A 25,379-nucleotide genomic window follows, 5' to 3' on the forward strand; every position below is an offset into this window, starting at 1 on the left:
AACCTTTTTGACTCTCACTTCTTGCTTCCTTGTTGTGACATTACTTTTGATCACTCGCTATTCTGATGCGATCACATTCTGTTCACAGATAAAGCTGCACATCCACCCATTCTAACTGAGTTCCACCCAAGCAGATATTTGTTCTGGTGTGTTTGATATGAATGACCTACCCATGTTTCATATCCTTGATTGCTACAGATACTTAATACTAATGATGGGGAAGAGAACAACATTGGTTTAACAACTGTTTATTCATAAATAAGAGAGAACAGTATCAGCTACTACTATTAACTCATTTCACAGTCTCCTCACTAAGGTTTATTTCTTTTTTGGGCATTGATTACTTTTCGGCAGCTGGGACATACCCACTGTTTTGGGACCCTTTTCATGTGAAGGCAGGTTTGGAGAAACTTTTTAACTGTACAAAAACCTGATGCACAGACCAACATGTTCCCTGCTTCTGGCTCACGGCAGTAGCACCACTGTTGTTGACTATGATCAGCAAATGCTGCTGGTTTTGGTGCAGAAAAATACTTGGCTAGCAGCTCTGGGATGATACATTTTTTAAAGAAGTCACAAGCACATTCCAATTCTTTGGCAAAGAATGCCACATCAGGTGTGACACGTTCAACAAAAGGTGAAGTACTTTCTCTTTCAGTCCACAGAATGAAATCACAATATGGTTTGTCAGTAACAAATAGCTGCATCTGCACTTGATAATAGTATGCATGGTCCCGTTTCAGTCTAATTTTTCCTTGCGCATCTTTTTCAGGGCAAAAGTGTGCAACAGAATTTGCTGCCTCATTAACAAAAAGGTCCTTTACAGAAAATGGGCACTTAATTTCTATGACACCTGAACCACAGCAGCTGCAGGAAACAAAGCCATCAGGTGAGGCCCCAATAAATGGGTGCAGGGGTGAAATCCTGAATCCAGCTGTTCCTACCATGACATCTGTGTGTGAGAGGCGATGCTGCATTTCATAGTATTTTCTTGCCAATTTCTCGTGCTGACATCCCCATCTGAAGAAACAACAATAACATTAGTTTTGGAGCTTGATGGTGTTTTAAGCCCCCAATGGCTCCTTAGAGGCAGCTAACCCTACCCTCAACCTTAAACCTACCCATCCCCTTGCTGCCTGGAAGGCGCCGTTGGGACTTAAAACACCAAACACCAGTTTTGGACAATAGTAATGCCACCCCACATTGGTACCTCCCTGCTCTTTCAAATTGATACTACTTGGTTTTACACTCCTGCTTTTTTAGAATAGTACTTCCTGGATTTACCCTCCCTGTTCTTTTACATACATCACATTCACTTGATTGTACACCATCTGGAAATGACAATTTTATACACAGGAGCAGTTACACACTGCATGGCCCATTCTACCCTAACTCTTCTATGCTCATGAATACCTAGTAGCCTCACTGGTGAAACTATGGGACTTTGGGTAGCATATTTGTCTTATCAGAGACACTGCAGGCTTTCTGATGTCTGTCTTTGTGGCTGCTCTGAAGGTAGATCCTGTTACTCTACCACTATCTACCACAGATTTTGGACTTGGACTGGGCTCGGGTCTCCTCCTCTACAATATCACTCTAAAAACATGACGATCCAAACTGTTACACATAACATTTTTAATTTGCACAGAATTTAAAATTAATTTGCTATGTTTTCAGATCAATATATTTGTTTCCTTAAAATTGTAATTAACATAAGTACATAACATCTGAATCATAAATCATTTATTTCTGTATAAAATAATACTACCATTAAAAACACATTTGTTTTTCTTTTTTAATCAATGTAGAATGTGTAACTTAAAAATAAACAGATTAGTGCTCTGTTTTATTACAAGAAATGAAAACCAGTGCAATATGATGAATGTCCAAAAGATGAGATAATATTTGCTTTTGAACAGTGTGTGTGTGTGTGTGTGTGTGTGTGTGTGTGTGTGTGTGTGTGTGTGTGTGTGTGTGTGTGTGTGTGTGTGTGTGTCTGTGATTTTAGTTGGTTGACAGTGGTAACAGTTTTACAAAAGCACAGTGTTATGTTTTACACAAATATAAGTAGGCTAAACACTTTGCAGTTTGAATAATGTCCTGTATGAACAAAATCACAGAGTAAGTTTTAATGTTTCCACTGTTTGATCGTGCCCATGCCTCTCTCTCTCTGACACAGACACACACACATTCCAGCAATGATAGATAAAATTTACTGTACCTGTTCTTTGGTCACAGTTATGTCTTCAAATAGTGCTTCTGCTTGATCTTGTAACTCTGCCAGGTTGAGGTCTCTTATTTGCTTGTTATACAGGTTGGTGAGGGGTTCTGGTAGATCCAGCATGACAGCCTTTGGCACATAGGATGCTGCATACTCTTTGACAACAGACAGGACTACTGGTTTGATGATCTGCTCCTCTTGTGTGCGGCATTGGGAGAGGTTGTTGTAGAGTTGGGCTTGCTCAGCAGCGGTCAGAGGTGGGAAAGCTGGGGGGGGCAGAATGACCTTTCGAAGATTTTCCTTTTTTATATGGTTGGGTGTTGTTAAAAATTATGTCCTTGCCCTGCTGATACTCCACTTTCTTTAAAGAGTCTTCACTTGGGGGGCCCAATCTGCTGGTATTATTAAAGGTTAAAAATAACAAATTAAATTAAATATAATGCAGTTTTTGTTATAATAACAATTATTTAATGACATAAGTAAAAATATAATAAGTAATAGTGCTCAGCAAAATCTCCTCTCTAGCTATTTTTTCTATTCAGTTAACATGCTATGGTCATTAAATGGCTCTCCTGAGGTAAATGTAAATGGGGTCCGGAGCTCTATAGCAGCGTTGCGCTGATCAATGTTTCTCCTATTGATACATATCCCCTTTTAAACCAGCGCATGAACGCGCAGTTATCTCAGACAACTCAATCCAGCCATACTACTCATATCCGGCAGGTGTGTTCGAAGAACCTAATTAGCCAGATCATGATTAGGCCGATGATATCATCTTGGATGTCTCATTTGATCTCGGATGTTTTAAGCAACGTACGAAGAACGGGCCCCAGGGCAATAATTCAATATACACGGAAGGGTAACCAGGAACATACAAGAAAAACCCCAGGTAAACCACACGTTACACCAACAACAACTCATAAAACCTAACCAGGGCCGTATTAAGACAGTGTGGTGCCCCCTGGGCACTATACCTAATAGCGGCAAAGCTCCAGCGGCAAAACTCCGCTCAGTGCCACTGGCAACGCTGTAACGTCTCCGCTTTGGTTGCGAGTGTGTTTAAACAAAGTTTTTTTCAACACACGGACAGTATAATCATCAGCGATGCACGCGATTACATTTAGAAATAGACAAGATTTGTTTCCAAATGCACCAAGCAAAGATCCTTTCAATTTTATAAACTTTCATAAACCCAGCTAACATAATCACAATGAACACATCCAAAATAAAATCTTTAACACATATATAACAACTACAAAACCACTCAATTGACATCTGTCCATTTTGAAATTAGATTCATTTTCTGAGCCGTTAAAAAAAAAGACACATTTGCGCGTACTTGTTGTGGACCAACTCAACTCTGACAGATTGGGGAGGGGGGAGTGATAGTGGTCATGTAATCTTTATTTATAATTTATTATTATTATTAAATTAGTGTTCATAAACGAGTTATGTATGGTTTTTCAAGAATTTCAAGTTAATAATATAACAATTTATGAAAAATATTTTTAAAGCTTGTGTCATGTGGTGCCCCCTAGTGGTTGTGAATGGTTGGTGCCCCTGGGCACTGGCCCAAGTGCCCTTATGGATAATCCGGCTCTGAACCTAACTGAAGAACATAAATACACAAAGCAATGAGTGGATAATTAACAGCTGGAACTAATGAAGGTGACCATGGTGACTAATATGACAACACAGAAGAATGGAAATCAAACACAGGAAAGGAACAGACACAGTGGAAAATCAGAATACATTTCAACATAAAAGTCCTTTAACAAGACAAAACAAAAGACCAGGATCATTACAACAGCACTTGCAGGGAGCATTCACTGAAGCGATCAAGCCGCTCTTCACTATGAAACATTATTGTTACCACATAAACATCTGTTTAAACAGATATCCACGAACACAGTATTTCATACACTCAAAAAAAATTAAAGCTTGACTTTAATTTTTCCTTATCAACAGGTTCCATAAAATTTAATTATGAAAGTTGAAAACAAATATTTCAAGGTTATCTAACTTAATGGGGTTTTTCTAGGGAGAAATAATATTTTTGACTCAAGCCAACTATTATCAATAATTTTTGCTGAACAAGAGACCTTTGAGTTTAACTAAAGTCAGTAATGTTATATGAACTAACAAAATTTGTTTGGAAGTTGCATATTACATATTTGTCTATTCAAACTAAACTAATGATTTAACAACAAAACATTCAATTCAAGCTTAATTAATCAAAATAAAATGCTTTCTCTAACTTTAATTTTTACTAGTTGAATTAACTATAGTTTGTCAACAGGTTCCACACATATTACTTAAGTAAACTCAACTCAACATTTGTTAGTTCCTTTATTCACCAACACAAGAGTTTATCAACAACACAACACTACTGTCTATAAAATTCTGTTTTACAAAAGAGAGAGAAAAAAAAAACATTTAAACATATCCATGAGTGGCAGCATTTAAAGTGGGTTATCTTTACCTTTAAAAAAACAACAACACACAACTCTGGACACACTTTACATGCATGTCACTCAGAACAGTGGTGTGTGTCACAAAAAAAAAAAAAAAAAAAAAAAACGAAAAAAGTTATATAATTTTTCAAGTGTTTTTCAACTAAATGGTTTCAAGTGCAAAGCAGGCCTTTATGTTAAACTCCACAAACTTCACTCAGTTTGTTTTTAAGCATCTGTACATGCTACATGACAAAGAAACATGTCACCAAAACAGTGGTCAGCATGTCAGACACACACAAAAAAAGAAAAAAGGTATATAAACTCCCAAGTCGTGAAGCACTTCAACACCCTCAATCACTATTCCAACATCAGCTGGAGTGGTGGTGGCATCACCTCCCTCTACATTAATAATGTACATGCCAAAGACAACTTGTTCAAGGTCCCTCGATCTGGGCAGCACAGCCATCTGAATCCTTTCCACACGCAAATAGGACAACAATGAAATCACCATCCAATTACATAATTCATTTGCATTGCAGTTTTCTCCGTAAATGTTTTAAAATAGTTCTTGATTACTAACTTTTGGTCCAAACTGATTCCTCACAATTTGTACACTGGCCACTTTATTATGTTTACCTGTATGATCTGATGTCATCTTACTTTTATAAGATTATATTTTTTCAATTTTTAAGATTAAATTATCAGAGACGTGATTTGTCTAGACAAAAATTGCCATTCCTACAAGCCATATCCCACAATGTTAAATATTAGTTTAGCCCCCGCCCCTTTCTTATTTGATATAAGGGATGTGTGGTTGTGTCGTCTTGGTATTGCCCTTGTGACGTCATCCGTGGTTGTTGCAGGCTTAGACTGTAGACAACGTTAAGATATTCTTAAAAACCTGAGGATACCCTGCTGAAAAATCCAGCTTTAACCAGCCTGAGATGGTCAGGCTGGTTTTGGCTGGTCTCCCAGCCTGGTCATAGCTGGTTTATCAGGCTGGTTTTAGAGGGTTTTTGAACACTTTTTTAGCTGGTCATTGTTGGTCTTAGCTGGTCAGGCTGGCTGACTATTTGTCTTCTCTATTTTTCCTGCCACTGGGTGTTGTGACAAATAATGTAAGCAATTCCAAGTACACTTTAAATAATCTTCAGAAGCACAGGCAACCATTCAAACTAATTCATTTTATTTGATATTGCAGCCCCTTAAAACAACCCATAGATATGCTAACAGTAACGTACAAAATTATTAATTGAAATGATTAAAATGCTAAAAACTATAGAAGTAACTGTAAAGGTGAACAATAACAGAATTATAGAGATTTTACATTACATTTTTCTTTTCTTTTTTTATCTTGTATTTTTGGGGATTTGTAATACCCCACTTGCTTCTCCCTCTTCTCTCTCTCTCTCTCTCTCTCTCTCTCTCTCTCTCTCTCTCTCTCTCTCCTTTTTCGGGTTCTCTTTGTTTGAGCCAGTCACTGAAGCAGACTTGAAAGATAAATTTTAGATAAGATTAATTTGTCACTTTTCAACTAGTAAAACTTAGAAAGGTAATCAACTAATGTAAAACCCTTTTTACTAAATTGGCTATGGTTACATAAGGTATATATGAATGAATGAATGAATGAATGAATGAATGGATAGAAAAATTAGATTACAGCTCAAAACTTACAGCTTGGAGGGTCTCAGGGGAGGCTTTGCAGAATGTTTATTCGTGGGACACTCCTTTCCTGACACACTTCTGCTCTTTAAAGTGTCTGTCCCCCACAGTGCCACAGCCATCTCTTTAACATAGAGAGAATCCTTTGTGGCTGAATTAAAGTAACATCACAACATTTATAGCTAACAACTGGAATATATTCTGTTTAAATTTCTTTCTTCTGTAGAACATAAAATAAGATATTTTGAAGAGTGGTTTTTTTTTTTTAATACAATTGAAGCTCATTTTTGTTTTGTCTTGAAGATCCTCATAGGAAACAATGTTTGGATCAGAGAAGAGGCATATAAGAAGGTTAAGTACTTTGGTTACCACATAAGAGCTGCATTATTTTATTTTTTTTAAGATCTCAATATTAAAAATAAGAAGCTGTATTTCTTTCCTACAAAGATATCTAGTCGTTTCAGTGAGATCTTAACTATTTGTGTGGAACCTTTCAGCATGTGTCAAGCAACCTTAGTCTGGGTAGATGTCATATTTAATTCCAGGTGAATCAAAAATGAGGCTGTGTGGGATATGCAAACAGTCAGTTTAAAAGGTTATACCATCTAAATGTGCTGGATCTTTTCTCATCATCTACATTTTCTAAAACTGATTTTTATATTATATATATATATATATATATATATATATATATATATATATATATATATATATATATATATATATATATATCATCAACATAACAGTACATTTAACCGATTGTAAGTCTGTCTTTTACAGACAGTGTTAGCTGTTGCTTTGATTTCGAATTAAAGGCACAACATGTGATGATCATTAGCTTCAATGCAGAACATTAATAACTATGATTGGGACTGTCATATATACATAACATTATAATGAGCAGACTATTGCATTAAAAACGTTGTGAATTCTGTGGGTTTAGTTGCTGTGTTTCAGCGTGTTGTCATGGGAGGAGCGCATCCACAACAGGAGTTTCACTATGTAATAGTTGATTTCTATTAATAATGGCTCAAGTTAATCTGTGCATGATTTTGTGCAAGTACGAGTTGTAATATTGTGTTTATTTTAGGGTTGCCACCTATGTCTGATAAAAAACCTGGACATATCAATGACCTGACCGCCCGCTTGCTCACAAGTGAAAATGTCCATTAGAACCACAAGACAAAATTGGCCTTTGTGCAGTAAGATTGTGCATAGTCGTGACTCGTGAATATTTTAAACATCTCAAGTATTCTCACTTATCTTACTTAACTTATAGCTTACCTGATTGCTTAGATACTGGTGCTTGTGCTTGCTTTTGCTTCCTCTTTTCTAAAGAAATAAGTAGAGGGATGACATTAGATTTGCATTTACCATACCTTAGCCACATCTATAGCCACTTTTATTTAGCATGTCTCAATCAGACATTGGAATAAAAAAAAAATCAAACATAAATAGGCCTTAGCTTACCTAGTCTTCCATCTATACTTGGCGTTTCCCTTTGCTGCAGCTATCAGTGGTTTCTGTTCTTCAATGAATGTCTTGAACTCAGTGCATGACAATTTGAAATTCAATCTGACCTGAAGCTCAGACTTCACCATTGCAACTGACAGTCTGTTTCTTTTATCGGACCAAACATCCTCCATATGACTGAACACTCTTTCTGCATAGGCATTACTGACTGGTATGGAAAAAACAAAAGCAACTACTTTCAACAGCTCGGTGGATTCAGTTGCCTTGCTAAAAAAATAGGCCCACTTTCTGTCTGGGGTAAGGTCTGTTGGAATGGTGTGCAAGACCTCATTCAGAATGACTACATCACCATACAGCTTGTCTTCTTCAACATCCAGGGCCAGTTTTTCCACTAAAACTTCCAACTCTGACCACTGGAGTGCTTGTCCATCATGAAGGCTGAGACAGCCAATGTGTGCAAGAACCTGGTCATTGAAGTCAAATTTATCCTCAAGATACAGCACTGCCTTCTCAAAAAATCTGTCCACCAGGCTCCTGAACTTTTCCTGTTGCTGGGGTAAAAGGCTCCTCAGTATTTGTTTTGCTTTGCTGCCATAGAATTTGTCTGTGCGCCTTGCGATCAGCTGACTGCGCAATCGGTTCATCACAGAGTAAACGTCAATCACAGTAGCACTGTCACTCTCGAGCACCCTAATAGATGAATCAAATTCTTGCATCACATTGTGCATGAATGCAAGGGTACATTCAGCTACAGTACAGTCTACATTTTCTCCATCACTTGCACCACACACAAATGTCCAGATGATACTTGGGCAGTCTTCCTTTCCCAGGGATACAAAATAAGACTTTAAAGCTGGCCAACACTCTAAAATCCTCTGTATCGCTGGCAGCAAAGACAGCCAGCGTGTAGGGACATGCCTCAGAATCTCCCTGTATTTTGTATGAGTAAATTCACAGAAGTCCTTAAGCAATTCCACTTTTTTAGCAGAACAACTGAATTCACTATACACCTTAAGCACAAAGGCCTCCACGTCACAGCCTCCAGCACTAAAGACACGATTAGCTGCTTTGACAGTGTTGTTTATGATGTGACACTTGTAATTGCCCTTCACAATTTGTGGGTTAGCTTCTCTGAGTTTCTGAAAAACTGAGTTGTGCCGACCATAATTAACTGATGCGTTATCTGCACCATAGGCACTGATCTGGCTGACTGAAAGTCCATTGTTCTCAGTAATAGACACTATTTGTTTGAATATGGCTTCACTAGATTCGTTGGAGTCGTCGTAAAAGTCTAACAATCCATACTTCACACCCTCGGATGCACAGAAATACTGGACTGTGTAGGGAAACAATTTTGTGTGCCCAGAATTGGATGCATCAGAACATACCGCAAAATAGTGCGCTTTCTGCAACTCTGCTGCTAATCTTTGCTGACTAAATGGTGCCAACACATTTTCCACTAAGGCCTCACTTTTAGTTCTGCCACAAGACATTTTAGTTGCAATATCAGAGTCACTGAATATTTTTGCACTGACCTTGTTCCCACAGTCAATTGACAGGTAGCTGTGGCCATGTCGCACACCGTGATAGGTAGTTGTTAATTCGGCTTCAGTAATTTTGTCCTCTGAGTTTTTTGTAATCATGAATGATGAAATTGCCTTTGTTTGTCTGGTTACTTGAATGCGACTCTGATGTTTCTTCGTTTTAGCATGGTCATCCAAAGCAGTTTTGCCTTCATGTTTAACCAGAATTTTAACTGAGCATACGGAGCAAGTAGCATATAGTGGATCGCCTGGTGTTGGCTTTAGCCATGTGGAGTAATTGTCATTTTTCATCCAGTCATTATTAAAGTAGGTCGAACGTTTCATTTTCTTTTTTACTGGCCTGTCAGTCTTTGTTGACACACTGTCATCTTCGTCCTCCGTCTCGCCACCCATGTTAACACTAACAGACGATGTTGACGACGTACAATCTGCTTCAATTTGCCGCCTGTAGTAACTGGCTAGCTGCCAAGACAGACGCGCATACGTAACGTCACACGACACACCCGTCCCAGAGCCAATGATAGCGCATTCTACACACAAGAGACACCCTACGAGAGACACCGACCACTCTGTGCACAATGCATAGGCTATTTCAAGTGAGAAAATAGTCAGTTGAACATACATATTCACGTAGCCTTATGAAAACCGGGACATTCAGTGTCCCGGGAGAGTGGATAAATTTCCCGGGACAGGTTATTAAAAAGAAGGACAATCCCGGTAAAACCGGGACAGGTGGCAACCCTAGTTTATTTTGTATAAATGTCTCATTTCTCATATATAGGTTGTGTTCCGTTGAGCTAAAACCATCTAACAAAGCTTCAGTTTATGGGTGTTCCTTCAGCTCTTTAGCTTTAGCGCACGCAGCTCAAACACAACGTTATATGAAACAGAAATATTAAAGATGTTTAATATTACTGTAGTGTTAAAATGTTTAGGCTGGTTTTAGCTGGATTTTTCAGCAGGGTTGGCAGCAACTCATTTGACTTGACATCTGAGACTTGAGTTACTATCGATTTCATTAAAGATCTGTGAAATACTCAATTTTTAACTCTATTAATATATTTATTTTTTGTATTACATTTATCTTTGAAGATAATTTTTTTTGTTGTTGTTGAAATGTACTACCTATTTTCAGGTAATTTAGACTCTAATGTACTTTATATGCCTATATTTTTATATTAGAAACACACCAACTCTTATTTACACTTCAATGTTTTCACTTATAACATTCTCTATGAACTCCTACACTAAGTTTTTGCATTTTAATATTGGGATATAAATGCTTTCTGCACCCAAGATGTAGTCTCATTCTCGTTTATTAGTAATTTTAATTTCTCCATCACATCATGGACAACAATCATTTTAAATGGGTATTTCACCAAGAATTCACCATACACGCTTTAGGACTACAGGACTTTTATTTTAGTTTGGCGATATGACGTCATGAGACTGCGCCGCGCTCCTGCCTCTGTTGTGATTCGGCTGAACGAAGGTTTGTAATTTTTATACGTTTTAATGTATTCAAATCGATGCAAGCCGCCCAGACAAATTTATATTTTTTCATAGCAAGCTATTCACAAATTATTAATTGTTATGGAAAGTAACATTTTAATGATTTATCTACATTAATACTGGTCCACACATGAGTAACAGAAAAGGTGCGTCTCAATTCGCTCGCTATATCGTCAATCGGTTTATTGTAAAAACGATTTCGGTCACTGGCGAGTGGTGATGGAGAAAGGGAGCGTTTGAAACCCCGAGTCAATCGAATCAAATGTTTAGCGAAATGATTCAGTGATTCGCTGGTCAAAACAGTTAGATGCAAGGAGAACATAAACATGTAATGACAACTGTAACAAACCAATTTGTATTAAAGTCCTCTAGGATTTACATGCCTTAATATTAAGTGTCTGTATAGTGTTTGTTCTTTATTTAAGTCCATTAACTCTCACTCTGACTGACTTACCAGTGCACTGAACTAGATCTGATTTAGACACACACAGAGATTTAGTTTTGGATTTATTGTTATTTCTGATAATTATTCTCATCTTATTGTTCAAACACACAGAAAAACTGAGACACCATTGTAAATAGTGACTTACTATTATGAAGATGGCGTTTATTAAAGAAGAGAGTGAAGAAATGAAGATTGAAGAAACATTCGGAGTGAAACAAGAAGATACAGAGGAACAAACAGGTTGGTTTCATTCTCAAAGCTTAACTCAGTCATTTGATCCTCATTAAAGTGAGGATCAAATGACTCATTAAAGTGTCAAGCTCAACAGAAATGAATGATATTTTTGAAGAATGTCAAATGAGTGTGTGTAACATTAAACCCAATATCTAGCCTACTTCTGAACTGAAACAAGGAAAACCATTCATTTCTATTGATGTTAGAGTAACTAAAATCCAGAGGGTCAAAACATTTTACACATTACCATAATACATATATTAACAATCCCTGAACATAATAGCAGTAAATATTTAATTATTTCAAAACATAAGTAAGGCAATCTTTTAAGGCAAAATATTTTTTTCTTCTTATTTCAAAAGAGCTTTCTGCATCAAACTAGTGTTTTGTTTAAAAAAAAAAAACTTTTTCCAGTTCCAGTTTTAATGAAAACACCTGGAAACATCAATATATTAACATAATAACACTTGATAGGAAATATTTGGATGGCAATGGGAGAGTCAGCTGTAAATGTTTATTTAGAAAGAAATGCAATGAATTAGGCTATATTTTTTAGTTTTGTGCCATGCACATTGAAGATAACAATATTCAGATCTTCTTTAAATTCAGAGGACCAAAAAAATGCTTAATTTACAACCAGTAAATAAGTCATATCAAAAACACTAGCTTTTTTTTACATTTGTTTTTTTAGTGAGCAATTATAACTAGTAATTTTATAACAAACTAACAATAGGCCTAGATATCTTAAAACAGTTAAAATATTTGTTAGTGACACAAACAGTTCAAATGAAAGACACTGATTGACTCAAGTCACCTTCATTTATATAGCGCTTTTAACAATATTGTTTCAAATCATCTTTACAGTGATAATAGGAAATAACAGAGATCTGTTATAACAGATAATGTTTTGGCTTTACAGAAGCTCTAAAATAAAGTTATTGTCCAGCTGAAGTACGTTTTTGATTGATTTACTTCCCTTGCAAAGATCATTAGTTATTAACTTAGGGGCCACTTACATGACACTGTTTTAACTGAAAACAGAAAACTTTCAATGCGTTCTGGCCGTTCATCTGCACGACAACAGTATTTTTCCTCGAGAATGCAAACTTTGGTTCCAAGGTGCAAGTTTTGACATTTTTTTGAAAAACATTATCATCTCTGTGTAACCTTCAAAAATGTGAATCTGTGAAAACACATGCATATTACATGTTTAGTCCATTTGAATATATATGTGCACAGACGCATGGCCTGCATAATTTTTAGTCGCTTCTCCGTATCCATGTTAGAGCCCTGCACAGGCCAAAAACTCCAGCCCTAACCCAGCCCTGGCCCGTGGTGTTAAAGCCCTACCCGACAACGCCTGCAATTTTTTCAGCCCGAATCCGACCCGACCCGGCTCTCTGATGCGCGCTGTGTCTGCTACACGCAAACACACACACGTCACACGCTACTAAGAGGTAAACTTTTATTATAGGCCTGAAACATCATGCCCAATCATGCCCACAAATATTGGACAGACTGTCCATTACAGAGAAACATAAGCATGAAGGGAGAATATAGTGTTACGGGATCAAACCGCAAAAAAAAGTAAATAAGCGGCCTACCTTTCTTTGCTTTTAAGTAACTGAAGTGAAGAACAATGTCCAAAAATAACTCTTCGCCAACTGGCTAATATTAGCCTAAATAATATTAATGAAATAAATAAAAATCCGTTGAACTGTGTGTGTAGGGTAGGCTACACGTACGGTGGTCATCATTCAGTTTATTCACGAGTGCTGTGAAGAAAAAGAACAGCATCCACTGTTGAAGGTTTCAGAGATGTCCTCCTCTCCTCCAGCGTCCTCCCTGCTGTGCTGAAAACGCGTTCGCTGCTACTCCTGCTTGCAGGTGTGCTCAACACATGACGGGCGAGTCTTGACAACAAAGGAATGGTCTTCGCAAGTTGACTCCACCAACCCAGCAAATCTCGATCGCCATATTCCTTGCTGGGGTTAAGGTTGAGGTATATGTGGTCCTCATCCTCCACAGCTGTGACATCACCCTGGGTGACATTCTCCCACTCCAATTCAAAGTCTGACAGGGCTCTCTTTTTTGCTGCAGGTGGTGGAGTATCTGACGTCACCTCTGTAGCTAACTCCTCAGTCGCATTTCCACTGGTTGCTCAATAGCTTGCGATCCAACTCTTTGCATCTTGCGGGATGGCATTTCTCTCAGTTTCACAAAACATCCGCAACTGGTTGTATTCTGGCCACAGGAATATTGCCAGTTAATGGAGTGACTGAATCTGGACCTTCCTACCAATCCATTCCAAGTGGCAATCGCGAATGGTGGCTTGATAAGGCGTGTCAGTGCTTACTGGCTGGCAATGACGCTTCAGCTTCTCGTGCCACAACACAACAAGGTTCAAGGTTGGATATTGATCACCTTCCAACTCCCGCTGGGCTTCGTAGAAGGGGTGGAGAAAACGGACCAAAAAATCCAGAACATCTGGGGAAACATCAGCCATTCTTTGGGCCTCTCCACGACTCTCCAGCTTTTCATGTAGTTCAGCATACACGTCCTTGATAGACTTGAGCGTGAGAAATACAGTGCTGTAACGTGTTTCTCCCATCTGCAGAACGGTCTTGGATAACTGGCTTGCCAGACCGCTTTGTTTTACGAAGCGGACTACTTTCTTAACAGCCAGCAACGTTCCACCAACCTCTGGGACTGTTACTGACAGCTCAGTGATGTCCAAGGCATGTCGGAGGACCGTGTTGTAGATGTGGTCCTGACAGTCCAAGCGCCGGTAAGGTCGTAATGCAACAACAATATTCAAACCTTGGTCTGCTACCCACACCACCTTACTCATTACAGAGGGATCAAACTTGAGAACTGACACAAGATGCTTCTGCAATTCCTTGCGGATATTTCCAGCTGTTTTAGCATCATCGTGAGGGAACATGGCAGTGGTGAGTACATTATTCTTCAACTTGAAATCTGACGTTATGAAGTGACGTGATCGCCATGTAACTAACCATGCGGTAATCATCAGTCCACATGTCTGTAGTCATCTCAACTAGGGACGCAACGACGCGTCGACGTCATCGATTACGTCGACTATGAAAATACGTCGACACGCATGAAATGCGTCGACGCGTCACATTAATTATTTACGTTTAAATATCGAGTAATGGCGGCTTCTGCTTCATGGTGAAAATGACAGACCACGATCATCCAAAGTATGGGAATACTTTAAACTACGGTTTTTAAAAGTTGTGTATGCACATATAGACTGGAGACCTGCACTCCCGCGGAACCCAACGCAACAGAGTGCGGCGCAGAAATATGGATCTGATGACCGAGTGCGTGCGCGGGCGGTAATGCACCCGTGTGTGTGTGTGCTTGTGGGAGAATAAAACGATTCGCGAGACTCCCGCAAAATAGAATTATCTATAAATTGAACATCTATAAACAAATAAATTGTCATTCATCTGTTGCACAAAAGCAACAATAACAGACAAAATAGAAACGATTTACAGGCCAGAGTCTCTATCTATTTATAACATGTTTGCAGCGTTGAACAATGTAGCCAATCACAGACAGATGTGTTGATTTCTTGAACGCAAATCAGATGCATTTATAGAATCCCCTCACCGCTCAAAATTGACTTTTTTGTTCAGTGCTGAATTCTACACACTGGCAAATCATCGGATTATAGCAAACGAAGTGTAGATATTATGAAAGATTAATTGTGCAGCCAGTTTCATTTATAATAACAGAGATCTGTGAGATCGCGATGAACTGAGATGTCAGCTTTTTAGAATTATTAAGGGAGAAATACGTCCCTCGCAGGTCTTTAATGTAGACTTTAAAAACAAACGACTAACGTTATATTTACATTAACAGTAGCCTAGGCTGCAATCTAGTGTATGTGAACCTTTTTGCAGATAAACACAAGTGCATTTTCGGACAAGTTAATTGAGTAAATCATACTCCCACTACGGTAATTAATAACAGACTATATTAAACACATTTCCTAAATAGGCCTGTGACTGTATCTTACATTTTATGAAATAGTACCATTAGTTAAAAATAAAGCTTAAAATGCTTCCTGTTCATAATAAAATGACAATTACCCTTTTTTTTTGTCATCATTCATATATTTTTCATGTTAAAATAATATATGCACTACCCTCTTCAAAATACAGCTGATATATTGTACTTATTTATTGTAAAGTTTGCCAATGGATAAATTAGCTAATCCCAAAAATAATCATTAGATTAATTGGAAAAATAATCGTTAGATTAGTCGACTAATCGAAGAAATAATCGATAGATTAATCGACAACAAATATAATCGTTAGATGCAGCCCTAATCTCAACATTAACTGAACACATCACCTCTTTTATCTCGGCAACAATTGCTTCTCTTTTTGTTGTTGCCTTTTGCTGGCATCTGCGAGAGATAGTCATGGGGTCAGGCAGACAGACTTTAAAGCAGACAGGCGACCATAGGCTGACTTTATAAATCCTCCACAAGCCACCGTTTGGAATGGCCGTATGTCTTCGCAGCAGAAATCCACACACTTGTCGATGACTTGGGATCTGTACATCGATAACTGTCTGCTTGTGCTAGCAGAGTTACTAGCTGCAGCGCAGCCGCGCTCGACATGTCGTTGTAGATGCAGTGATGGACAGCTGTCATCACATTCGACTGGTCTTTGGATTTCATGTGATTTCATTGTGGTGGTGATATTATGATAACTCAGTATCATTAATTTGATTAAAAGTAGTTCCATTTTGTAATATCATTTAGTAAGATCATTTTCATCCAAGTAATTCCAAATTTCGCGAGGCAGATGACAACATTATGTGATCAAATACAATCAACACGCTCCACAGCGCCACCTAGTGCATTTAATTATAACTTTTAGCTAGTGCTTGGATTTATCATGGATGCACATCATTTATGGCCAGCAAAGCAACATAGCAAAATTAAAATAGTATTTTATTTTATGTAATTTATAATTACAGATCGAATATTCGTGCACACCCCTAGTACTGACACTCTGTGTTTGAAGGACTTGCTCTGGTGCATCAAATCAAGCACTCCGTAATCACAGGTAAACTGTCTGACCACTCAGGTGTTTGTCATGAGAAGTGTTCCACAAAAGTGCTATGGTTTGCAGACAGTTATAAGAGTTGATGTTACAAATACATCTTTTGAATATAGGCTACTGTGTGAGCTCAAGGTTTATTTTCCCACTTCCATAAGTTTTTTTCAATTGTTTTGTTTATTGGTCTAATCTGGTTTCTGGTTTCTATTTCAAATAAACCTTACATTTGGTTAGTCACTCAGTTAATTCTCTTGTGCTTCATTCCCACCTTTCTGAATTATGTTGCACTGATAAGGAGTTATCACGAACTAAGACTGTTTAGCTGTGCTATATTACAATCAATATAGTAAATGTAAGGTGTCGCCGATGTACCGGTTAAAACTTGAATGGAAGGGGTCTTAAAAAAGTTCTTAAAAGGTATTAAATTTAACTCCATGATTCCTGTATATTCCCTGTAATAAAATCACCAACAATTAGGATTTTATCTGGAGCCAGTTCTAACTAATTCTAACAAACTAATTCTAACAGTTCTAACAAATTCTTTGATAAAGTCTGTATGGTGGCCTGTATACAGTAGCTAGCACAAATGTCAAGCATGATTTATCATTTACTCAAACACAAATATTAAAAAAGGTTCAAACATTCACTGATGCTCCGGACAGAAACACAGTGCACTAAGAGCTGGGGGTGTCAGTTGTATTAGTTGTTTATCAATTTATTTCAAAGTTTGAAATCAAGCTTCCTTGTGTTGTGTAACCTTAAACTAAAACCTATGCAACAACATTACCCCACTGTAAAAATACATTCAGAAATTCTTGAAGTTTCTCTGCAAAACTGAACAGTTGAGAGTACACTATTTTTCTAATAGGAACGTGGTTGGGAACCCCTGTATGAAACTCAGGTTAACTTGTATTTCTCTTTTTTTTGCCTTAGACCTGATGCAGCTGAAAGAAGAGAATGAAGTACTGAATGAAATGGAAGAGAAAGATCAGTATGACAAACATTGGGATTTCATAAATGGAGAAAAATCTTTTAGTTGCTCAGGGATCGAAAAGGCTTCCTCACGAAAAAGAGGTCAAAATACAGGAGCTAAAAGTAATGTCAAATGCCCTCAGTGTGGAAAGAGTTTTAGTAAACATGGATACATTGACATCCACATGAGAATTCACACTGGAGAGAGGCCTTACTCCTGCCAACAATGTGGACAAAGTTTCACTCAAAAAGGAAGCCTTAAAGTCCACATGAGAATTCACGCTAGAGAGAAGCCTTACAAGTGCAAACAGTGTGGAAAAAGTTTCACTGAAAAACGAGGCCTTAAAGTCCACACAAGAGTTCACACTAGAGAGAAGCCTTACACCTGCAAGCTGTGTGAAAAGTGTTTTACACACAAACAAACCCTTGATTTCCACATAAAAGCTCACACTGGGGAGAAGCCTTACACCTGCAAACTGTGCGAGAAGAGCTTCTTACGAAAAGATAGTCTTGAAAATCACATGAGAATTCACACTGGAGAAAAGCCGTTTGTATGTGCTCAGTGTGGTAAAGGTTTCAAACGCAAAGAAACACTTAATTCCCACATAAGAATTCACACTGGAGAGAAGCCTTACACCTGCAAACTGTGTGGGAAGAGTTTCTCGCAACAAGGAAACCTTATGACCCACATGAGAAGTCATACAGGAGAGAAGCCATTCGTATGTGGTCAATGTGGAAAAAGTTTCAGTATTAAAGTAAACCTTAATATGCACATGAGGATTCACTCAAGAGAAACTGTTTTAAATGTCAATAGTGTGGTATGAGTTTCATTAAAAAAACCCTTTAAAATATGTATCTGTGAAATCTGTGTATCTATGCTCACACTGCAACCAAATCTGATAGTCCACCTTGATTACTTATTTTATTTGCATTCTTATGTTCATTATAATTTGACTTTAGGCTTTTTATTTTCTTTCTCTTTTCTATAGTCAAATATTGAACAATTTAAATTGTATAGTGATGTTGCTCCATTCTAAATATTGACACCTCAAAAAAAAATAGTTTACTATGAAATGTCACAATATGAATGAAAGATTGCACATAAAAGGACATCAGCTAAAGATGACCTACAATAATGCAAGTTTTGGTAGCTACAAAACAGAAAACTTGCTAATCTAAGTTTTTAAAAGTTGTTTGTGTCTGTTATTGTAGTACTGTTACTCACTACTGTAAAGTTTTCTCACCGGTGAATGACACATGATGCAATAACATTGTCTCTGGTCATCTCGCTTCTGGTCTGTGCGCGCTCATGTGTTTTGGAGGAGACGTGGCTTTGGATGGCGATTTGATGGGAGGGTAGGATCGTATGCTTTAATGCTTGCAGGCTAAAGTTAGCATTTCCCAGATCACCTATTGCGCCTTTAAGGAATTTAGGAACTGGATTGTTCATAATAACCCTAACCCAGGAAAAAATTTTTAGAGAATGTATTTTTTCACTTAGCTCCTTTACTAAACACCAGTAATACATAAAGACTTTATACCAAGATTGATTGATTGATTGATACCAATCTTTCATTTGAAAGTCACGTGTCTAGTATCTGTAAAACCACATTTTTCCATCTTAAAAATATATCTAAATTACGCCATATGCTCTCAATGACAAATGCGGAACAATTAGTTCATGCGTTCATGACCTCAAGGCTAGATTATTGTAATGCTCTACTGGGTGGTTGCCCTGCATGCTTAATAAACAAACTACAGCTAGTTCAAAACGCAGCAGCTCGAGTTCTTACCAGAACCAGGAAGTATGACCATATTAGCCCGGTTCTGTCAAAACTGCATTGGCTGCCTATTAAACATCGCATCAATTTTAAAATATTGCTGATTACTTTAAAGCACTAAATGGTTTAGCTCCGCAGTACTTGAGCAAGCTCTTAACGCATTATAGTCCTTCATGTATATTGCGATCTCAAAATTCCGGCCAGTTGATAATACCTAGAATATCAAAATCGACTGCTGGCGGTAGATTTTTCTTCTATTTAGCACCAAAACTTTGGAACAGTCTTCCTACCATTGTCCGGGAAGCAGACACACTCTGTCAGTTCAAAGCTAGATTAAAGACACATCTCTTTGACCTAGCGTTCACATTATACATTATAGACTTCTATAATTCAATGTTAGGCTGCATAGATTAGGTCAGCTGGAACCAGGAACACTTCCCATAAATCCTGATGTACTCGTTACATCATAAGAAGAAAGAAGAAGAATTTACAATCGATTCAATGAACACTTATGTCTCAAAAATCGAACAAGATTTTTTCACAAAAGTGACAGCCCTACTGTGCACATATATTCAAACGCACATAACTATTGAACCAATTCTTAAAGGGTTAGTTCACCCAAAAATGAAAATTATGTCATTAATGACTCACCCTCATGTCGTTCCAAGCCTGTAAGACCTCTGTTCATCTTCGGAACACAGTTTAAGATATTTTAGATTTAGTCCTAGAGCTTTCTGTTCCTCCATTGAAAGTCAATGGACGGCATACTGTCCATGTCCAGAAAGGCAATACAGACATCATCAAAGTAGTCCATGTGACATCAGTGGCTCAATCTTAAGTTTATCAAGCGGCGAGAATACTTTTTGTGCGCAAAAAGTAAACAAAAATAACGACTTTATTCCACTATTCATTTCCTTCTCTCTGGGCCTCGAGCTATTTCACGCAGTGTTTTTGCGCAGCGCGTCTGTGTTGTACGTCACACGTAGGCTCACTATTGGCCGACGCTGGTCATGTGTGATGCCTGTGACGTACAACACAGACGCGCTACGCAGTTACACTACGTGAACTCATTCGAGGCCCAGAGACAAGGAAATGAATAGTGGAATAAAGTCGTTATTTTTGTTTACTTTTTGCGCACAAAAAGTATTCTCGCCGCTTGATAAACTTAAGATTGAGCCACTGATGTCACATGGACTACTTTGATGATGCGTATAAGGCCAATGAAATCGATGTTGTTAGGAATATTCCACACACAAAGACCAATGGAAAAATTGCCGCTGGGAGGAATATTTTTCTTACCCAACCAGAAGAAGGTTACCATGACTTATTCTAGCTAATCAGAGGACTCTGTATACACGTGTATATATGCTGTCAAGAGCATGCCAAACCTGTAGGTGGCAGTGTAACGAAAAGCCCACGTTAGCCAATCAGAATCCCGATAATGGCAACGAAACACAAAGAAAGGGTTTGCACCTACATACATACACTGCTACTCTGAATGCATCCATGATTACCATAGCCAAATGAAAACATAGGTCGCACTTTTGACGCAGGTGCAAGTTCTGTCGCATACTGTGATGTCGGCTGCCTAAAATTCAGTTTTTCTCAGTTTACATGCAAACAATTTTTTCCAAATTCTCCACTCTGGCTGTATTTTTTTTTTAGAAAGAATTGGTTTCAGAGGTAAATTGTCCATTTGTGTGTAAATGAAGGGCACAAACGAAGGGAAATGTCTCAGGTTTTCATAATAACCATGTACGTGTAAACGGGGCCTGAGAAGAGGCAGGCTATATGTTGTTGTGTTTTTTTTTACTCTGTCCGGCTCACAACTGAGCTCCTAAGGCCGGTGACACACTGGATGCGTGGCGTGAGCGTGGCGTTTCTGTTGCGTGTCAGCTGCGTGGCGGCTGCGTCGCGTTTTCCATGTCTTTGCACACCAGAAGCGTGTCTGACACGGCGCTGCTGCTGCTAGGTGACATATTGGTGACATGGGGAGAGAGTTGTGGAAGGCCTATACTTCATGTTAAACATAAATATATAGCAGCAAAGACAACGTCGGCAGTGTTGACGGCAATATAGACTATAGAATATTTCGTTCTGTATTGACAGGTGCAGTATTTAAAAATCGATAATATTTTTTTAAATTGCATTTATATTTGCATTTATGTCAAACCCTAGACACTTTCAAACATCAAAATGACATTTATTAATATGTATTCGTGTCAAAATGTCATATAAACATCTTTTCCTATTCAATTTTGCTTGGAAACGCTTCCAAGACGCTTGCGTGTCGCGTGAAAAATAGGCGTCGGTTCTATTTCTAGCAAGCACGCGTTTTCCGCGCGGCTCGAGCCGCGCCTGAGACGCGCGTGTCACGCACGCAGTGTGCAAGCTCTAACCTGTTAACATGGGAGCCGAAATAAAAACGGACACGCCACGCAGCTGAGACGCTCACGCCACGCATCCATTGTGTCACCGGCCTAAATCTGTCAAAGCATGCTTCATTGAGAATGAAGATGGAAGCACACGGATGAAGGATAACCACCCAGCAAACACATTTGCGTTGTGGCAACGTCTGTGGCACATTGCATTTCTGCTATGGCAACGTTGCTGTCTACGTGCTCGCAACATTGTAACAACGTAGAAATTTAAGACATGCCAGGGCTAAAGCAACGTTGTTGTGCGACATTCAGCAACTGAGAGACGACGTTCTGGCCATTTTTTTTAAAATGCTAGATATAGATATCCCCCATTTAGCATGTTTTGTGGTTAATTATTTTTTTTTTATTATTATTAATTATGCATCACATCTTATTCACATATACAACATTTTTTACATCTATCCCCCCTTCAAGAGAACCCTGCCCCCCCCCCCCCCCCCCTCCAAAGTTGAACATGCAGCACAGCATTCAGTCACAGTCATGGTAGAATATCATATGGCAATGGTAATGACAATAATTAACAATAGTATAAAATTAAAAGATAATAATAATAAAAAAAAAATAAAAAAAAAATTAAAATAAGTATACATTGCAACAATTAGGAGATGAGATAGAAAGTAAAAAACAAAACAACCAAAAGTAGTATTGTCAAGTATTCCACCAGTATGTCAAGTATTCCATGGGTAAAAGTTCAAATATTACCTTATGCCAGTCTAAAACTGTAGGTGGTTTATTTGAAATCCATTTCAACAATATAGCTTTACGTGCAGCATATGTTAAAACATTCCACAATTTTTGACAATGTGATCCTTTTATTTGTGGGTGTGGTAATCCCAACAATAAACACACTGGGTCCAGGTCCAACTTCTTATTAAAAACCAAGTCTAATTTCAAAGCCACTTCTACCCAAAAATCCTGGATATGCATACAGGTCCATACAGTATGTATAAAGCTACCAACTTCCCTGTTACATTTCATACACAGAGCTGATTTCCTTGGGTCCATCTTATGTCTGAGTTCAGGTGATATCTGAAGGCGATGCAGTAACTTAAATTGTAATTCCTTTGCTCTATTACACATGGATATGCTATTAGCATGCTCCCATTTGTCCGCCTCCATAACTTTATCTATTACCGCCCCAAGGTCCTGAGCCCATGTTTGAATAATTGTATTATTAGTCTTAATGGACTTATAAAAGGCCTCATAGCATCGACCTTACTATAGCCTTATTGCTATGTATTTTGTATAGTAGTTGCTCAATTGGTGACATTTCCAGAGTAAATTTATGCCGAATTGGATTCTGTATAAAGCTTTTGATTTGTAGGAACCTAAGAAAATGTGTGTGTGATAAGTTGTATTTCAGTCTTAGTTGGTCAAATGACATCATTCTGTCCCCTTCAAATAAGTCTTTCAAAGTTGTGATACCAGCACTTTCCCACAGAGCAAACCCATTATCTGTCATGCCAGGGAGAAAATCTGTATTTCTTCGTATTGGAGTAATTGGAGATAAAACATCTGTTCTCTTTTCCCATTTCTTAATCATGTCCCAAGCCTTTAGTGTGGATTTAACAATGAAATTACCCTCTGCAACCTCTAGTTTATTCCGATTCAGGATAAAAGGGAGACTAGCTAATTGTAATGGCTTACCTAAATTATATGCCTCAATATCGAGCCAGACAGAGTCCGAGTCACTCCGTACCCAATCTACTAGATATCGAAATTGGGAAGCCACTTGATATAGTTTAATGTTGGGAACTGCCAAACCCCCCTGACCCGATGACAGTTGCAATTTTGTTAATTTAAGTCGTGGTCTCTTGCCATTCCATATAAATGATCTGAACCAACCGTTAACCGTCTTAATAGTATTATTATTTAGTACGACTGGGATCATTTGGAATTTGTAGAGCAGTCGTGGTAAGATATTCATCTTAATTAAAGAGATTCTTCCCAGCATTGAGAGTGGTAAAGAAGACCATCTCTCTAGGTCATCATGGATGTGTTTAAGCAAAGGCTGAAAATTTGCTTTAAACATCCTTTGCAGCAGAGGAGTAATAAATATACCTAGATAAAGAAAACCTTCTGTTGCCCATCTGAAAGGTGACAAGCCGGGGGGAAGAGAGTGATGCACCCGACCCAATGGCAAGGCCTCTGACTTACTGAAATTTATTTTGTAACCAGAAAACTTACTAAACTCGTTAATAACAGTAAGGACTAACGTAACAGATATTTCTGGTTGCGTGATAAACAATAGAACATCGTCAGCATACAGAGAAATCTTATGTTGCCTATGATTAATCGATATACCATGAATAGAAGGGTGGGTTCTAATAGCTTCTGCTAGTGGCTCGATTGCGATTGCAAACAGCAGTGGTGATAAGGGGCACCCTTGGCGAGTGCCCCTTCCCAAAGCAAAGTAGGGAGAGCATTTACAATTTGTGATGACAGACCCTACTGGGTTATGATAAAGCAGCTTGACCCATTCAATAAAATCTTTACCTAAATCAAATTCCTTGAGTGTGAAAAACAAAAAATCACATTCTATACGGTCAAAGGCTTTTTCTGCATCCAATGACACTACCATACCTTTAAGATTATTTTGCTGACACAGCTGAATAATGTTAAGTAACCTTCTAACATTATTACATGAGTTCCTTCCAGTAATAAACCCTGTCTGATCATTATTAATGATAGTTGGGAGGATTTTCTTGTGGTTAATTTTTAATTAGTCATATGTTAAAAAAATATATACTTTTTAAATATTGTTTATCCCTATTATTATTTATGGGCCTAACAGTAAATTCATTATAATGAACATCTGCAAGTGTACACTTTGAAGAGTAAAAATAACATAGAAGGTTACCTAATTCAACTTTATTAAAACTGCATATCAAATTGCACTTCCAAAAGTCATACATTTGTGAGAAAACAAAACAAGGAGTGGATTAACGTTAACTAGCATGAGAAGACATGAGAAAATTTAGCAAAGAAATGAATGAGATGACAAATGAAAGGAAAAAATAAACAGTTGTGCGAGCAGTTACAAACATTTTTTTTTCTCTGTGTGTTTCCAAATAAAAAAGGAAAAAGCATTAACGTGCAACAAGTAGGCTACGCGCTGAAATCAATTACTCATCATTAAAGTCATTTTGGCTTCATACTTTTGGCATAAAGTTATTAAATATTTGTCATACCTGACCAGAAGATGTTCAAATAAATGTCACATTAGACAAGGAAGTTGTAGGTTGTGTTTGAATAATTATGTATCTTATTTAGTTGAGGTAAATTAAACGCAATTCTCATGTATGGATTACTCGATGAAGAATGAGAGACGGCCCAATGGTCAGTTGAAATTTTAAAGGCCACTCGGCACAACCTTAAAGGGGTCATATAATGGTACATGCACTTTTACAAGTTGATTGCACTGAAATGTCTGTTGGCAGTGCCTGTACACAACCATCCTATCATGATAAAAATCCATCCAGTGGTTTTGTTTTAATCTCCTTATATGTTTTCCCCTGTCTCAAATCAAGCCGTTCGAT

General features: G+C 37.9%; 2 protein-coding genes across 2 annotated transcripts in view; both read left to right on the forward strand.

The window, feature by feature from the left end:
• LOC308689281 (uncharacterized protein) overlaps nucleotides 1-25,379 on the forward strand; it is a gene marked incomplete at its 5' end in the record, with an annotated part of 510,821 nt that overhangs the window by 298,965 nt on the left and 186,477 nt on the right. The window lies entirely within an intron of this gene.
• LOC308689842 (uncharacterized protein) lies at nucleotides 10,748-18,471 on the forward strand. The gene is made up of 3 exons (XM_081363881.1): nucleotides 10,748-10,848; nucleotides 11,425-11,553; nucleotides 17,580-18,471. Exons 2-3 carry the CDS (start codon nucleotides 11,463-11,465, stop codon nucleotides 18,440-18,442), a joined length of 954 nt encoding a protein of 317 aa, XP_081220007.1. The 5' UTR covers nucleotides 10,748-10,848; nucleotides 11,425-11,462; the 3' UTR covers nucleotides 18,443-18,471.

This window comes from Scardinius erythrophthalmus, assembly GCF_964197995.2.
Source record: "Scardinius erythrophthalmus genome assembly, chromosome: 4".
NCBI classification, from domain to species: domain Eukaryota; kingdom Metazoa; phylum Chordata; class Actinopteri; order Cypriniformes; family Leuciscidae; genus Scardinius; species Scardinius erythrophthalmus.